The following is an 18,892-nucleotide window of genomic DNA, read 5'->3' as shown; positions in this document are numbered from 1 at the left end:
GTTATACATAATATGACATTTCAGTATGAAATCAAACAGTAACAAAGCATTACAAATATAGTATTCATATTACCAGGCTGGGTAACCTTCTCATTCTACTATGAAATCATCAATCATGTACTTTGAATGTAAGTTTGGATCAATATTTAAAACTGATTTGACTACAGTAAATCTCTAAAATAATCACATCATTGATGATATACCTTGATGTGATGTAATATGTTATGCGGCATATTATTTATTTAGTAAATGAAACCTAAAATGCTGGGCTTGAATTTCTACATACACTCTAGTACAGATACGCATCAATGATTTTTTTCGTATTTGTGAAAGTATAACTAATGATACAGAGATTATAAGACTTGTAAGTAAACTCGTATTATAAAATGATATCAACTTGGAAACCGAATTGATACTTAGTTGTGTATTCTTATTTCTTCTGCTTTCGTTACATCACATCATTCCGAAAAGACATCGCTTTCATCTCAATGTAATGACATCAAATACTTTACGTTTTAAAAACTGACATACATGGTTGTCTACTAGTTTTGAAATGTAGTTTGATACTTTATATTCTGATTCAAACTGTTTCTTAACATAGTTTTGCTGATTATTGATGAATAGTTCTGACAAGACTGATAGGTCCTGATTTCGAATCTCATGGAGCGCGATCGTGGATGTACACTGCTGAGTAGTCTTATACTAGGATGAAGCGGCCGTCCAATGCTTCAAGGTTTTCTATGGTGGTCTAGCTTCAATGAACTCATAAATCCAATTATTAAATTACTACAATCTTCACAAAACCCCTCAATGCTCAAGATCTATTTAGCTTTTTTGTATAAAATCTTTCATCAACTTTGTAAAATATTATCGACTATAAATAGAATTAATCGCAAACTTTAAACACCCACATTCTACGACCTAGAGTAAAAAAACAAACAAAAAATATGCATTTTGTTACATAATAATAATAATAGTAATAATAAAAATAATCAAATAATGCTACTAAAAAAACATCAGCGTATCACACATGATCTAATTTTATTTTATCTAATAGTAAATCATAATTGATCCATTGAATATACAACATATACAACTATATAAGCATACAAATGAGATTCGTTTAAAAGTATTCTCAACAATATAAATCCTTCTCACTAAGAATAAAACGTATTGAGTGAGTACTTTGTAAACAATCGAAATATAAACATTTTGAAAGATAAATTTTAAAGGAATATTTTAATATTTATACATTATATTATACAAAAATATGCCATCTAAAAAAGAAGTTGATGAATTATTGAAAATGTTTCATGATATAGATAGAAATAAAGATGGTTATATTTCAAGAACAGAATTATTCACAAAGGTTGGCACTAAATCTCTAGATCGACAGAAAGTTCATGTAAGTTAATTGTTAAAATATTATATTATTGTTTTAAGTATTTAATAATTTCAATGGTTAATATCATGAGTCAGTTGAAGCTAGACCACCATGGAAAACCCGAAAGCACTGGACGGCCGTTTCTTCCTATTGTGGGACTCCTCAGCAGTGCGCACCCATGACCTCGCCCTCTGCGAGATTCGAAACCAGGACCTACTGGAGCACATGAACCGGTCGTCATCCAACGGTATTAATGTCTAACTTCAACTAATCCACGAAATTGAGCGACACATCCACCATTGTCATCACTGAGTTACTATCTCACAACAGACCTGGTTGAACTCCACTAGTCACTACTTCTCACTAGAACTCCAAGATATACCTCTTGAAGCCAGTCATTAGTGAGCATATGTTGATTAATATCAGATGGGTTTTGTGGATATTATAGTAATTTCAGTGGTTGAGATCATGAGTCAATTGAAGCTAGACCACCATGGAAAACCTGGAAGCACTGGACGACCGTTTCTTCCTATTTTGAGACTCCTCAGCAGTGCGCGTTCACGAGTTAGTAATTTTCTATAGTTATTATAGTTGAAAAAGAATCAGATTCGATCGAATCACATGTGGATCACTAGTTTCAATGCTTATTATGCTGGAAAGTTACAGATAATTTTATTTATTTTTTTACTACACCGGATAATCTAACGGATACTATGCTTCCATTGTCATCCTATTAGGCATAAACATAAAGAATAATTGATTGGTTGTTATATAAGTTATCCAGAGTTAAACATATCCGATCTGGTGATTTACGTTGATTGGTCATTAAGTGAACATTAGCCAACGTAATCATTATTTAGTCCTTAGCGTTGATCTCATCCTATTGTTTAAGCTTAAATGTAGACACTAGTCTTATTGATTCAGCACTACACATACTTTATTTCAACGTTAGCTGGCCAGAAATAGTTGACGGAAAACTCAGGTTCTATGTTTCATGCTAGTTGTGCGACTAGGAGGTCTAGGTTCGAATGTACTTTAGTGTATCAGTTCTCTTAACATTACAGACACATCTTGTTGCCGAGAGGCAATTAGCACAAAATATAAATCGTGTTCACTTCTACCTACCTCCAACGAAATAATAATAACACGATGGTAAAGGACGAAGTTCAAACAAATCAATAGTTGGTTTTTGACGTGTAATAAGTTTGTTTATTTTATTCATAGTTAGAAGCATTTCATTTTTTTTTAGGCTACTTTGAGTGGAGTTAAGTAATAAAGCTAATCCTCACATCTCATTTTATAATTCTTTATTTTCGCTTAATTAAATATATGAATTCTTTTAAAATAAACAAAAGTTTGTTATCAATCACGATTAGTAAAACTGTGTTCAATCCATACACTCTATTTGTTACATCTTTATACTGTGGTTTTAGTCAACCTTTTTATAATTTGTCTTATAGTATGAAAGTCATTTATCAAGCGTATTTATATGTTTGTGAATAAAATCTATATGAACAATGAAATTACGGTCTTATTCCTTCCAAATCTCATGAGAAAACATACTAGATGAAAAATCTTCATTTACAAAATTATCCAGAATAACTTAGTGATAGTATCTTGAATAATAAAACGACTTGATTTAAATGCAGATTTCAATGAGAACAGCAATTTTCTCAATACGACAGACTGACCATAATTGAAAGTAATTCGCAAGAAAAAATTGATGTCCAGTATTCTATGCAAAATACCTTCCACTAATTAATATACCACTTTTCTCCTGATAACGTTTAGGCCGAGATTTAGTTCTTATAAACGTATCATGATATATTTCATTTTTTAAAACTGTTCAAGTGCTCTACTATATGTCACTACAAATAATCGAGTTGGAAGAAAAATCAAATTTTCTCATCTTTCATGAGTTTTCATAATTAACATTAGATAAAGAAATGTGTTCAGTAGAAGTAAAATGTTAGAGCCGCTTTAGTATGGAATCATAATTTCGTTGATATTGATGCTTCAAAATGTTGAAAAAGAAATAGCTTATGAGAACAAATAGGAAACTTTGTTCATTCCCTCATTCTTGACTTAAATAAACTGGTACAAAATTCGTTGGTTGTAAAATAATTGTTATCATTTTAGGTTATTTGATTTAAATGATAATTATTTACTTACTTACTTACGCCTGTTACTTCTCGCGGAGGAGCATAGGCTGCTCACCACTATTTTTCGTCTAACCCTATCCTGGGCAATCCTTTCCAGTTCTTTCCAGTTGCTATTCATACTTTTCATATCTGCTTCCAATTCTCGACGCATTTTGTTCTTCGGTCTCCCACTTTTCCTTTTCACTTCAGAATGCCAATTTAGCGCTTGCCTCGTAATGCAGTTTGGTGATTTCAACAGTGTATGCTCTATCCACTTCTAAAGTTTTTTCCTAATTTCCTGCTCAGCTGAAAGCTGGTTTGTTCTCTCCCACAGAAGGCTGTTGCTGAAGGTATCCGGTCAACAAACATTGAGTATCTTGTGTAGACAACTATTCATAAATACTTGTACTTTCTTGACGATGGTTTTAGTAGTTCTCCAAGTTTCAGTTCCGTACAGTGGAACTGCCTTGACGTTCTTATTGGAGATTCTGACTCTGATACTAGTTGAAAGTTGTTTTAAGTTCTATATGTTCTTCAATTGTAGGAATGCGGCCCTTGTTTTGCCAATCCCCGCCTTTATGTCTGCATCTGATCCTCCTTGATCATTGATGATGCTTCCCAGGCACGTGAAGGAATCTACATCTTTCAGATTTTCGCCATAAAGTGTGAGTGAGTTGGTGTTCTCTGCGTTGTATATGAGGATCTTGCTTTTTCCTTTGTGTATAATTAAGCCTGCTGATGCAGAAGCTGCTGTTACACTAGTTGTCTCCATCTGCATTTGTTCGTGTGTATGGGGTCGAAGGGCCAGGTTATCTTTGAAGTCTAAATCGTTTAGTCGCATCCAACCTGTTCATTTTATTCTGTGTTTCCCCTCAGATGTCGAGGTCTTAATAATCCAGTCAACCACAAGAAGGAAGAGAAAGTGGGGGAGTGAGAAGCTTTATCTAACACTATTCTATACTCGGAATGAATATATAAGCTGTCCTCCACACACGACCTCCAGTGTATTCTATCGTATAAATTCTTTATGATGTCGACGACTTTCTCAAGTACGCCATAGTGTCGGAGAATGTTCCATAAGGTTCTCCTATCCACACTCTGAAACGCCTTCTCACAGTCAAGGGATTTTGTGTATGGTGACGAGTTCCACTCTACTGATTGTTCGACGCTGATCCGTAGTGTCACGATTTGGTCTGTGCACGATTTATCCTTACGGAATCCAGTCTGTTTATATCGAAGTTGGGCGTCTACTGAGTCTTTCATCCGGTTCAGTAACACTCTGTTGAAAAACTTTTCAGGTACTGACAGTAGTGTAATGTTTCTGTAGCTCTCACATTTGCTCAAATCTCCTTTCATTAGTATCTTGAGGACGTATCCTTTCCGGTTTAACGGCACTTGTTCCTTCTCTTAAATCTTCTTGAATAGAGCGTGGGGCATGTTTGAAGTTACTTCTATGTCTGACTATAGTGATTTGGCTGGAATATTGTTACGTCCTGCTGCTTTCCCGCTCTTGATTTGTCTGATGGCCATCCTGATTTCTTCGCTCGTTGATGGGTGCCATCTATAGGAAGTTCTGTGTGTGACTGTTCAATGGAGCTGGTCTATTCAACAGTTCCTCAGTGTATTCTACTCATATGTTCCTTTGTTCTTGAAACTCGGTGATCGTCTTTTCTTATTTGTCCTTAACCGGTCTCTGGTTTACTATATTTCCCTGCGAGTTTCTTCGTTGTATCATACAGCTGTTTCATACTTCCATCACTTGCAGCTTTGTCCGTCATCGTTGCTAGTTTTTCCACGTATTTCTGCTTGTCGGCTCTAAAGCTCTTCTTCCTTTGCTTGTCTCCTTCTGTGTACTTAGCCTGTTCCTTGACTTTCTCCACTCATGTTCGGCTGTTGCTAATTGCTGTCTTCTTGTTCTCCCTTTCTTGAATCTTGTCCATTGTTTTTTCATGGAGATCTATTCCTAATGACTATGTTACTTTCAGCCCGAGACCTCCTGACACTTTGAATTTTCTGCTTTTTTTTATATCCCCCCATCTGACCTATATCGTAGTTTTTTCTTCTTATAATATATCTTGTAAGGCTTGGAACTAGTTGTATCTTGAATTCATTAGATTTGTCATTGCCATGATAGAAGGCTGCATTAAAGCAATGTAACACTGTTTCCTCAGTTATCGAGTGCTTTTTTAGCTCCAGTTTCATCTTGGCCACATTCAGCTGTCACCTCCTCTAACGGTTCTGACGTCTTTCACTGCCATTATGAATTTTTCAGCGGTGCAAATATGATGTATCTGGTTCTCTGTGGTGTGATCAGATGAGGCCCATGTAGCTTTGTGCATGAATTTGTGTGGGAATATTGTGCCACCTTTGACAGATTCTTCGAATGCATGTAGGTTTGCGAATCTCTCACCAATCTGGTTTCTCTCTCCCAGTTCATGTCGTCCCATGATATCTCCATATCCGGTGTTGTCTATCCTGACTTTGGCATCTAGATCTCCTATCAGGATGGTGAGGTCATTTCATGGGCACTTCGCTATGACGGATTGCAGCCTCTCATAGAACTGATGTTTATCGTTTTTCTTGGATTGATTGTTGGGTACATAACGTTAAATAATATTCATCGTGATTGCCTCCTAGTTTGTTTTGAAGGATGCTTTGACGATTCTGGATCCGTGAGATTCCCATGCTACAAGTGCATCTCGTGCTACTTTGGACAGCATTAGAGCAACTCCTTGAGTGTATGGTGCATTTTCCTCTTCGTGACTGGAGTACAGCAGCATCTCTCCCGTACCTAACCTTTGCTGTTCAGCTTGAGTTTAATGGGCTTCTCTGATTCTGATCTCCTCATTTCCGTTGCTATTTGACTGGTCATCCTGGTCTCCTACATCGTCCGGGCGTTGCATTTACCCATAACAATTGTTGTTCCGGTTGTTAGAAGTGACACCGGCCTAGTGATTTCCGAAGAATCTCGGCTTTCATCCTAAGGTGTCATAATTCTTCCGTCGACTCCTGGGGCAGAGGTTAGATTGTTTAATCTGGTTGGCATTTATTTAGTGAGATTTGGGGCTGCCGACCCCATGTTCGACCCTCCTCCTTTGCGCGGGCTTGGGACCGGCATTAGCTTTAGAAGAGCTACAGACGGAATTCCAAATGATTATATTTATGAAATACTGTGTATTCATTTGACATTAATATAGATATTTTCTACAGACAGAAATATGTAATGGATAGCCCGAATTGTTTAAGAACTTGCTAAGCTTGCTCAAAGTCTAATTTAGATGAGCATTTTAATAATTGTGTAGTTTGGAAGTAAGCCTAATGTTTTAAGAAGATCATCAAAGTTTTAATGGATAAATAACGCAGTTGTTAAGATACGGGTACTGGGTAAGAATGGCAAATCAATTGATGAAGTAATGAAAATTCATCATTTGAGATGGCTGAGACACGTGTTACGTATGCCCAACCACCGACTGCCTCGACGCACGATGCTCAATGGTATAGGAGTAGGTTGGAAGAAAGCTAAGGGCGGCCAGACCAAAACATGGCACAAATCCATGAAGTCACTAACAGATGGACTGAGCCATGTTGGTAGGTGTAGACTACCTGGTTGGGATCCGCGAGATGATAGCAACCGATGGTTAGAGACCTTGAATGACATGGCTCAAAATCGTTTGCAATGGTGCGAGCAGGTGCATCCACTCTTTGAGTTCTCCCAAATTCTGATTTTCTGAATTCGTCATGTCCCTTTTTTCCTCTTTCCAAATTTATTTCACTGGATTATGCTCCTTGAATAACATCTTTAAACCCTAATCTTTTCGATTACTGCTTATACTCTTACCGTCTCTACCACCACGGGATTTGAATCGACAACTGCATCTCTGTGCTAATGTGCTGTGGCAACTCGAACTGATGTACGTACGAAGTTCTACGTTGTTACTGACTGATTGGTTAAAGTTTTAATAGTCAAATTTACTTATTAATAAAATAAAATTACAACTACACTCTAAATAAAAATAAGCCCAAGTCAAGGATAGGAAGAAGAACAATGGGTTTATAGCGGTTTTTTGTGCAGATGTAAATGGCAATAAAAATTGGTAGTAATATTTCAATGTCTATGAAAACGAAAGTGTAGCAACTTAGAAGAGTAGTGGATTTACGAATAATTCATATTCAACGAGTTGTATTATTTTATTGTAGAAATAGGATTTCTAAACTTATGACTTAAAACTAAGACTAGATGAAACTAGTTTCAAGCGAAAACATTGACTCTCATATTTTAAGAATAATCATACCTGAAGATTTTATATATGCACATATTCTTTAGCACACGATGATATTTACAAAGGTTTTCATAGAATATTAATGCTGTCTTACAACTTTTATTGTGAGGAATAATCTTACTTGATATAGAATCTCTTTGATACAGAGGTCTTGGTTGTTGATAAAACAATATAATCAATAATTTTATCGTCACATGGCTTGAAATATTATGAAAAGCCCTAATAAGGCAACTGTCATAGTGTAGTGTAAAAAATTTAAAGTCTGTGTCTTTTATGGCATTAGGGAATAGCATTTACTATTTATAGTGAGTATGGGGATTTGTGGAGATTGAAGTGTTTTCACAGTTGAATTCATGAGTCATTTCAACCTAGACCTCTATTGAAAACCTGAAAGCAATGAACGGTCGTTTCGTTCTAGTAAGAGACTACTCAGTGGTGCGCATTCACGATCCCAAACTCGCAGCTCGAACCTAGAACACTTGGTTTCGGACGCGAACGCTAAATGTCTGAACCACTGAGCCCGCATCCAATAATGTAAATGTCTAACTTCAATCAATCCATGGTCTTTCACAACCTTTCATCTATTGGTTATGGTGAATAACTGCCTCACACGCGGTATGGATTGAACTTGATTGTGTACGGTCTCTGATTACCATTCCTGAAGTTACATCCTCATGCTAGTCACTCGTGAGCACACAATCATTGTCAGTATGGGAATTTATGGAGATTGTTGTTCTTTCTCAGTGGTTTGGAGTTTAAGCGCTCGCGCACGAGATCGATAGTCCTGAGTTTGAGTTCTGCGTGCAGGATCGTAAATGTACACTACGGAGGAGTCCAAAACGTAACTGTCCTTCGGTTATTCCGAGTATTCATTGGTGGTCTTGTATAGATCAACAAATGATTTAAAGTCAGGTTTAGGCAGTGGCTAATGGTTTCGACTCATTCGTCAATCAAAAAAGCATTCAATCAGTAATTTGAGAGTTCATAGTTTTAAATTAGTTTTGGCTTCCAATTTTTTTACATTTGATTTTTTTCGTCAGATAATTAGTTTTACCATATGAATTTATTACTTATTTATTTGAACACATAAATATTGGTACAAAGGGGCAACGAATACATATGCGCTACAAAAAGCACTTGATTTGTGTGTAAGTTGTGATACTGCCAGGGTGCCCAGACCGAAGCAGATGGTATTCGTAAGGGGCCATACCAGGAGCCTTCGACCTAAAATTCTGATCCATAAGGCAGTGGAGCAACGCCAGGAGATGCAGTCCCATGGTAGCCGGTGACCAATGATTGGTTCATACGCCATTTGTTCCCTTAGTATCCTGGAGCCCATGTGCACCAATGGTCTAGAATCATGGTTTTCCAACTCCTCTAGGTGGATCATCCATATCCACCAACCCAGTTAAAGCGTCGGACACTCGCTTTTCTTCTTATGAATTTGGTAAAAACACCCCTGATGCGAGGAAGCAATGAGCAGGACTTCCCTGACAGTGGCTGTATACGCATTGCCATGTGAGGGCATTTCAAAAGGGAAAGTTAACTTTCCCCACCCTTAGCAGTACCAGGACAGCTTTTGAAAGGATTAAGTTAATTTCGATATTTAAATGAAACCAGTCTTTCTAAACTGAACTATATTAAGTTGATATATATATATATAATTCAAATGGTCAAGAGTATCTAATAAATGCTTGAATTTCAAATATTTTAAACCACTATCTATGAAATAAGTGAGTATGCAAGATCAAGGATAATTAACTATAAATTGTTCTCATTTTTAATAAGGAATAGTTTATCCGTCTATGATTTTAATTGTAACATAGAATATTTTTCATTCTCATTTAGTTTTTATTTTTCAAACGATAGTTCACAATACTAATATGAATAGTTCTTGATCTATTGTTATGCTCTATCTTTCATAAGTCTATTAAATTTTTGTTATAATTTAGTTTATTATAGTAATCAATATTCTTAGCCTTGAAGTCAATAAATTGAAATTAATCAAGAGAAATCAGGGGTTAGCATTTTCTGAAGGAAACACATTATTCTGTGACAACGATATATATATATATATATATATATATATAATTTCTTTCTTTTACGGTTAAAATATCTGATCATGGTATGATAAAAGTATAGAAATAGTTGATGTGATTAAGCTAAATTTGTTTGTTATTTAATACTTGAACAATAAACTACTTTTAGATCTCTAATGTTTACTTTATATGTTAATTAAGTTTTTATACAAAGCATTTTAAGTAGAGTATCTAAGGCATAATGTTGATTATTTGACAATGAAAAAAGATCATCTTGATATGGCATGTTTTCAAAACTAGATTATTCTAAATTAAATTAAACAACTATGGATTAGGAAATTAAATTTATGTTTGTTTGTTGTTACTTCATCCAAATGTTTATTTTGTTTTATTTATAGGAACTAATTAAATTGTTTGATATCAATGGTGATGGTTTGATAAGTTTTGGCGAATATAAATTGATATTGGGATTGACAGGTCAATCAATCGATGGGTAAGTCAAATGATCACCTAAAACTGTAATCATTCTGATGTTATATATAGTCTCAGGTATTTTTTTCTTTTGAACACCGAAAATGGTGCACACTAATATAAACTTAAGTCATTGAGTTACGCCAACACGGTTACACTGATTTCAGTAAAAGTTTTTTTTTAATTATGTAGACTGATAAAATTTCGTAAGTAAAATACATTTCAAAGCTACTGAATAACAAATCACAACTAAATAATTTTCATTGTTTTATATCAGCCTAAACATTTCTATGTATGGGAAATGATCTAATAGTTGAACACGAAGAAGATCATACCCATAAAATTTAACTTGTTAGAATATAGTGTTGTTCACAGTTCGTTAAACATCCTATACAAAGTACAATATTACATTAACTTGATTCCTAATATTTAGAACTGTTTTAATAGCTCTTTGGACTAACAAATTATACTTATTTAAATAGTTGGTCTTGTGAATACATCACATTTTTATGAAGATTCATGTTTATTGAATTTTTTTAGAATAGGCTAGTTAATGATATGCTGAATGAAACGTGATTGTAGCCTTAATTGTTAGATAACAGCACAATTATAGATGAATATATTTTGTCATATTTCTACAGATGACTGGTAAAAATAACAAAGCCAAATAGCTATTCAGAAGTGTGAATCTTGGTAACAAATTTACACACAATGTCATAAGACTAAACGTAAAGTCACACAATCAGTCATTAAGAAGACATAGTCAAATTACTCAAGAATAGGTAAAGTAGACTAGTACACTGACTAAACCTAGACTTGCAAATAAGTTTTAAGAAGAGAATTGCTTATTTAAAAAAACCAAAATTTTAGCAAAATGTGTCAGTCTGCTAATCACATCAACAAAAATGATGTATCTTAAACTGAAGGAGCCCATATGTTTGACAAGAATATGATATTTGCATGACAGCAAATAACTAGAATTGTAGTTGTCAAGTTCATTAGTTTGGTTGTTCTTTTGTTGAACTCTAATTTAAGAACGTAATACAAATCACCAACTCATTTCAAGCAGAGAAGAAGAAAATGATATGCGGAGTACCAAAATTGTTTTCTTCTAGGCTTCAAATCAGCTACACATAGACTGAAGTAAAAAAAAGAAGCAACAGTTTGCATATCTTACCCAGAAATGTTGGGGTGAATGCAATAAATAAGGATACCAACTGGATTTTGACTATATATTAAATATCTTGGAATAACGTTTTAACAGTTGTAATCCCCTTTAATACATAAATATTTAACAGCAGATTCAAATTAAAGCCATTCAACGAACTAATAATATCTGAAGTGTTTTAGGTGATCTGTGACTTTAAAAACTAAGATAAAACACTTTAAATTAGGTGTATTTATTTTTTCTAGTCAAAGCTAAAAAAAGGTTCGAGGTTTATTACATTTGTATTATTCTCAAATATATCTATAATATTCTCAAATGTTACTCTAGTGATGAGGTCATTTACCTTATTAGGAAAACATTTTTAATATATTTTATGGAATAACGTTAGTTTAAAGCAACCTTTTATGACATTATGTATAATACCATGTTTCAGTGCAAATATTGAAGAGACTTTACGAAAACTGTACTTGTTTCATTCTAAGTCATAAATCGGTATCAAATGCAAAACACAACAGCATCGATTAGCTTCATTTTATTAATGCATAAACTATAAATACAGTTTGACGGAAACCAGTCAAATATTTTTTTCATTTTAGTTGGAAACGTTTATTTCGAAAATTGGATAAAGATGGTTCAGGTACTTTGGATTTTCATGAAATCTGTTCACTATTTGGTGGGGATAATTCTTCTGAAGTGAGAAAATCTGTTCGAAATTACATGAAACGATATGATACTGATCGAGATGGACGACTTAATATTAGAGAATTTTTAACATTTGTTGCTGAACAAGCTGAACATAGTGCAGTATAATAAACAAACAGAAAAGAATTATGTATTGAAAAATAACAGAGATTACATTTGTACAGAAATATTGATAACTTCCCCTTAGTATAAACAAATAAATGATCACTAAAATTTAAGCTAAAATAAGTAACCCGTTCTGTTTGTTTTCTGATATATTGGTTATATATTCATTTTTTTCAGAAATCAAATAAATTCATTTCACAGAGTTAGAATTTTCGCAAGAGAATATATATGATGTCAGAATAACTCATTTCCAAATCTAACCTTCATTCAAATCTGAACCGTCTTCTTAAGTTGTAGTATACTTACTTACTTACTTATACCTGCTATCCCGCGTGGAGGGAGCACTGGCTACCCATCAGTATTCTCCAAGCAACTTTGTCATGGGCAATCCTTTCCTGTTGTTTACAGTTGCTGTTCATTTTTTTGATATCTGCTTCAAATCCTTGAGGCAATGTGTTCGTCGGTCTTCCTTTTTTCCGCTTCCTTTCAGGATTCCAAGTTAAGACTTTCCTCGTGATTCAGTTTGATGATTTACGAAATGTGTATACTTTCCACACTTACAGCAGGTTGGTGTTGATGGAATCTGGCCAGCAGACATCGGGTATCTTGTGTAGACAATTGTTTATAAATAATTGTACCATTTTGATGATGGTTGTGGTGGTTCTCCAAGTTTTAGTTTCATAAAGTAAAATTGTCTTGACGTACGTATTGCAGATTGTAACTTGGATATTGGTTGACAGTTGTTTTGGGTTCGATATGTTCTTCAAATATAGGGATGCTGTCCTTGCTTTTCCAATCCTCGCATTTAAGTTTACATCGGGTCCTCCTTGTTGTATCGATGATGCTACCCAGTTATGTGGAGGATTTTACCCCTTTCCAGAGCATTCCAATCAAATGTTTGCTTTCTTCTTTGCTTCTGTGTATTCGGTATGTCTATTGGCTTTCTCCGTTCTTGTTCAGCTGTTATTAATTGCTGTCTTCTTGCTCTTCCCTTCCTGAATCCTGCACAGGATATCAATATTCATTCATTCCTTATGATGATGCTTATTGCGACACAGAAATTCCTGACACGTTGGACTTAGTGCTTCTTTGATCCCTTTCCATTTGTCCTCCATTTTATTTTCCCCTTCTTTGAGTAGATCTTGTAAGGCTTGGAACCTGTTGTTGAGAACTACCTTGAATTCAGCGAGTTTTTCATTGTCGTGATAGAAAGCTGCATTAAACCCATGTAATGCTGTTTCCCCAGTTGTCCAATGCTTCTACAGCTGTGGTGTGAGACCCATATCGCTTTGTGCATGCGTTTGTGTGGGAATATTGTGCCACCTTTGACAGATTCTTCGAATGCATGTAGGTTTGCGAATCTCTCACCAATCTGGTTTCTCTCTCCCAGTTCATGTCGTCCCATGATATCTCCATATCCGGTGTTGTCTATCCTGACTTTGGCATCTAGATCTCCTATCAGGATGGTGAGGTCATTTCATGGGCACTTCGCTATGACGGATTGCAGCCTCTCATAGAACTGATGTTTATCGTTTTTCTTGGATTGATTGTTGGGTACATAACGTTAAATAATATTCATCGTGATTGCCTCCTAGTTTGTTTTGAAGGATGCTTTGACGATTCTGGATCCGTGAGATTCCCATGCTACAAGTGCATCTCGTGCTACTTTGGACAGCATTAGAGCAACTCCTTGAGTGTATGGTGCATTTTCCTCTTCGTGACTGGAGTACAGCAGCATCTCATCCGAATCTACCCAGGTCGGGTCCAATAGGTTTCACTGATTCTGAGAACCGCCAAGTTGTATCTCCTCATTTTAGTTGCTGTTTAACTGGTCCCACGTCCAACCGCCCATCTTTACCCGGGCTTGGAAACGGCAACAACCCTGAAATGGCCAGGGGAGTAGTTTAAATGAAATATAATCTAAACAAATATATAAATAAAAAATGTTCCGATATGTACATAATTTATTTACATTAAATTACGTTGAGCATTGATCGGTCGATTCATAATGGATCGATAAGTGACCGTTAAGTAATTGAATGTTACCTACTTGTTTAAAATTTTTTTATTCTTTTTGTTTCCTGATAAAATTGATCAGTATCGCAGATTAACGTGTATAGTCACTATGCTGATAAGATAATGATGATTTCTAGTGTTAATCTAAATGTTAAGTATTAATTAATATCACCGTTGATATTTTGTTATTTCGACAGAAATCCAAGTTTGACTAAACATAAATACATTAAATTACATTCATGTCATCATTTTTTTTGAATACATTGGTTCTTTTCTTAAGTTCTAATATAACAAATGTTGAACAATAAGTTAATCTTATTAGGTTGTTATGGATTCTGGATTGTAAGTAAGATTAGTACATAATATTGTAAGGAGTAAAAGTTGAACTGAGTACATTTTTTCCAGTTGAGTAATGTTTATTGATTTACGAATCTCATAGAATAAAAAATCCTAATGAATAAAATTCATTTTCTACTCACGAGTTGAACAGTATGCAAAATTGCATCAGTATGGAGCTCAACAAAGTAGCCTAGTGATGCTTAAAATGATAGTTAGAGCTTAACACGGCCAAATGTGGATGAATATACTTTGGTAACATATCGCTCAACTTAGATCTTGTCATAAATGGTAAGGCGTTATCTAAGTTGCATACATTATTGTACTTAGAACTTAGGTACTCCTACAATTTTTCCTTCACAGAAAAGGTTTCGAAAGTGATTTCTAAGTCCCATCGTCATATGGGTTGCATAATTCGTAATCTTTATAACAAAAGGTCACTTATTTTGATGTACAAAGTATATATTCAACCAATCCTAGAATACTGCACGTTTATTCTTGGTAGTGTTTGCACAAATGATAGATTAAGGTCTGAATCCGTTCAGAGACGATTTACATTTTGCATTCTTGGGACTAATTGTATCTTAAATTATAAGTCCAGATGTAAGAAACGTGAACTAGATTTTTTCTGGAAGAGGTAACCCAAAGTAAACCTAATATTTTTCTTCAAAATAATTAATCAGTTGTCTTTTACATCCTGTGAAGTAATTTAATATTCAGAAATTCCTAGTTACAACATCTGTAACTCTTTGTCATTTGTAAAACAACCAAATTCCAAATCTTCATGTATGAACTAATTTAGCAGGAAGTGTTCCAGACTCTGGAACAATTTACTACAATCCATCCGTGAGATAAAACCGCATCCTTTGTTCGCTGTATTGATGCTTACCTCTTCTCTAAAAATGCTTTAAGTACTCACACACCTGTAAATGTGTCTTATTTTACAAGTGAGATTATGAGAATTTCAAATGTTTAAACATTTTTATTGCTAAATTCACTAAGTAAACCTCCCAACCTGCTGTTACTTTACATTAACACCGTTCTGAAATAATTTGAGTAATATCTAACACGAACAGTACATTATAAAGTAGCCTGACATATGTGTTATGGTATACCTGACTGACCTATCGTAGTTATTATTGCTCTGTTGTTCCATGCATTCTGTTTCTGTCTTATTTTCTCTAGTTGTAGATAGTTACAATGAATTCTTTGTGGCACAGGAAATGACCATATATGCATCGTTCATACATCAACAGGATGTCAACTTAAAAAGAATTAAAAGTTCCAGGCTGATGCTTTTCATTGTTGTAATATGATTGAAAAATTTACTATCTAATCAAATTTTGAACTCGATTACTTCAAACAGTCTGATATCATATGTGTGTTCCCTACATTTAATATCACTATCTACATCAAGCTGATCATGCCCGTAAACAGGCATGAATCCTGTAATAATTATTTTCGGAATACATAATAATAATTATTATTACTATTACCTCACAACATCCAACAAAGAAAAAGTAGCAGACAATGCAAAAGAAATAATACAGAGCAGTTTGAAAGCATATATAGTTATAATTTACAAAATGATCAGTTATTTATTCGAAAATAAAACATGCTTAGTCAGGCATACTGATCATATTTTATATAAAGCAAAGTAGTTTACTCTCAAAATGATCATTTATGTTGTCTTTCTAAAAAAACTTATTCTATGGTTGACACTATTTGTAATAAAATCTGTATTCATAAATACTGCAGGACACTTAAAAAATATATCCGTTGTTAATCATGATGTTTATACATGTTTCCATAAAAAATAATCTGTTTTGCATCTGGACGTCAATGGACTGTATAATGAAAGAAGCTGAAAAAAAGCAATGTTGGTTATTAAAAATAATGAATGCCGGCTTGGTGATCTAGAGGGTAGGTGTCCGCGCACGAGACCGAAAAACTTGGGTTCGAGTCCCTCATGCGGGATCGTGGGTGCACACTGCTGAGGAGTCGTATACTAGGACGGAGTGACCATTCAGTTCTTCCAGGAATTCAGTGGTGGTGTAGCTTGCATCGACTCATGAATTTCACTATGTATAAAATGACTACAATTCCATAACATGAAACAAATTCAATAATCAATAATTTAAAGAGGTGACAAAATTAAGTTTTGTTAATCAATGGGTATGATAAATTTCAGATGACGTTGTCGCGTTTATGTTTTTTTCACATCTGATTGGCCAGTGGTTAGCAGTGAACACAGAAAACAAACTGAACTAAATATCATTTTTTGTCTTCTCCAGCTGTAATCGCTCAAGTGGTTGATATATAATTTGCCAAAACTCAACTGTCACATTCTCTAACTATTTCCTCTATACGAACATTTGACAGGAGAACTAGTTTAGGTTGAGTGATAGATATAACATATTGATTCATTTCAATAGTATTTTTTATGGAAGTTACAAAAACTAATACTTAAATACCGAAGGTTTAACAGTTGTATAAGTTAGTATAGTTGTCTGCACCATGTTTCAGGCATTTTAGTTAGTCTCACTGAGTAGCATTGGGTACTCGGTGATTGAGTTATAGTGATTATTTGATTTTAACACTTAGTTTATTAGCAGGAGGGTTTTCTGAAAATTATACGTTGTATTTGTTACAAAGTGATCTCGATAGGCATATCAATTAAAACCAACGAGAGCTGGACAACTATTTTGCCCTGCTTTAGAGCTCATTTTTGTACCCACTCTTGGCTCTATCACAGATTGATCACAGGATCTACATGTTTAGGGGTGGGAACTTACTAATTAGAACCACTTGGTTGGTGTCGTACAGTGGCATTGGTGACAACTGTATTCTACGTTTAATGTTTGATCTAGTTATTTCAGTCATTCTCCAGATATTCCATACAGTCTTTCTGAGTAGCGTCACTCATCCTCATTCAAAACTTTGTGTTGAAAGTTGGATAAACCATTCTATAATTGGTTGCTGAATTACAATGATTGATTGAACTAATTTAATACACAATATAAAGTTTAATTTCAATGTTCTATGTGTTGGTTGAAAATTGGAATAAGTCAATTTTATCTATATATTTAGCTTTCTAAATGTAATACATCCGTAATTTGTAGACCTGACTGTGTAGATTTTCATGATTTAAGTTAAAATAGACTTATAAATTATGATTTTCTTATTTTAACTCAGTGCATCGTTACTTTAAATGATTTGATGGATTATGCACATACCTTACGTTTGTTGTAATCTGAACATTTATAGGTTTAGCTAATCGTAAATTTATTTACTAATACAAGTTTGTATATACAAATCAATTCAGTTCATCACAGGTTATACAGTCTAATCTAATGATTGAAACATACCATTATTTAATATATATTGTTATGTTTTTGATTGAAATAATGAGTCAATTGTAGCTAGACCACCATGGAAAACCTGGAAGCGCTGGACGGCCGTCTCGTCCTAGTATGGGACTCCTCAGCAATGATGAGAACTTTTATTCTAATCTCAGCATTTGATAGTTGTATTACTGAACGCAAACTGAGTAATCACTTTAGATACCACCCATTTAAATACTGTTTTATACTTCAGTTTAAATCTAGATGATATTTCTAAATATGAATATCAACTGATTTTACCTAGAATGATTGGTAATTTTGTATTTTTGTTTTTCGGTATACCATTCAAAAAAAATATACATTTCTTACTATCATTTGATCTGTCATTTTTGACTTGAAAATACGAACTACACGCATATTAGTCGTTAGATTGAAGTCAGAAAAAATTTGATGGAATTTACTTTTTTTAAAAAATAGAAAAGTTCTTAAACAAGAAGTTTCAATCCGGATTGTGTACGTATCTTTGAATTATCAACAGTTTTTGATTGGTTACCATAGCTGCAATTTTTTTTGTTACCGCATAGTTTGATAATTGATTTTTAAGAAAGAAATAATTTTACATCAAACAAACTAGTGAAGTACCATTTTGTTTTTTTGTTTTTTTTCATTTACATATTAAAATGTATTTTTTTTAATGTCACAAATATGTCTATTGTAATTAATCTATATTTTGTTTATGTAAATAAGAAACTAAATCAGTTTTATGAAAACGAACGGCATCATATGACTTTGTAAAATAATCAACATTTCAACCAAAATATATTCTGTTATGGTCATTATGAATAAAAATTTAAACAATGTCATTCATATTTCATATCAGTGGAACAAGATCTATTTGTGATAATA

The 18,892-nt window shown here is 34.1% G+C and overlaps 1 protein-coding gene across 1 annotated transcript; it reads left to right on the top strand.

Annotated features, from left to right (window-relative positions):
- Positions 1-1,029: 1,029 nt before the first annotated feature.
- On the top strand, positions 1,030-18,677 carry MS3_00003754 (uncharacterized protein). Its single transcript, XM_051211615.1, has 3 exons — positions 1,030-1,405; positions 10,243-10,337; positions 12,080-18,677. The coding sequence occupies exons 1-3, from the start codon at positions 1,271-1,273 to the stop codon at positions 12,291-12,293; spliced, it is 444 nt and encodes a 147-aa protein (XP_051071697.1). The 5' UTR covers positions 1,030-1,270; the 3' UTR covers positions 12,294-18,677.
- Positions 18,678-18,892: the final 215 nt, after the last annotated feature.

This window comes from Schistosoma haematobium, chromosome ZW (genome assembly GCF_000699445.3).
Source record: "Schistosoma haematobium chromosome ZW, whole genome shotgun sequence".
In the NCBI taxonomy this organism is placed as follows: Eukaryota; Metazoa; Platyhelminthes; class Trematoda; order Strigeidida; family Schistosomatidae; genus Schistosoma; species Schistosoma haematobium.
Note: the sequence above shows the minus strand (reverse complement) of the source record. Positions and strands in the feature narration are given on the sequence as shown.

Coding starts and splice junctions, on each gene's coding strand:
- MS3_00003754 (XM_051211615.1), top strand. CDS start 1,271: ATGCCATCTAAAAAAGAAGTTGATGAATTATTGAAAATGTTTCATGAT. Junction 1,406..10,242: donor TAGATCGACAGAAAGTTCAT/GTAAGTTAATTG, acceptor TTTTATTTATAG/GAACTAATTAAATTGTTTGA. Junction 10,338..12,079: donor ACAGGTCAATCAATCGATGG/GTAAGTCAAATG, acceptor TTTTCATTTTAG/TTGGAAACGTTTATTTCGAA.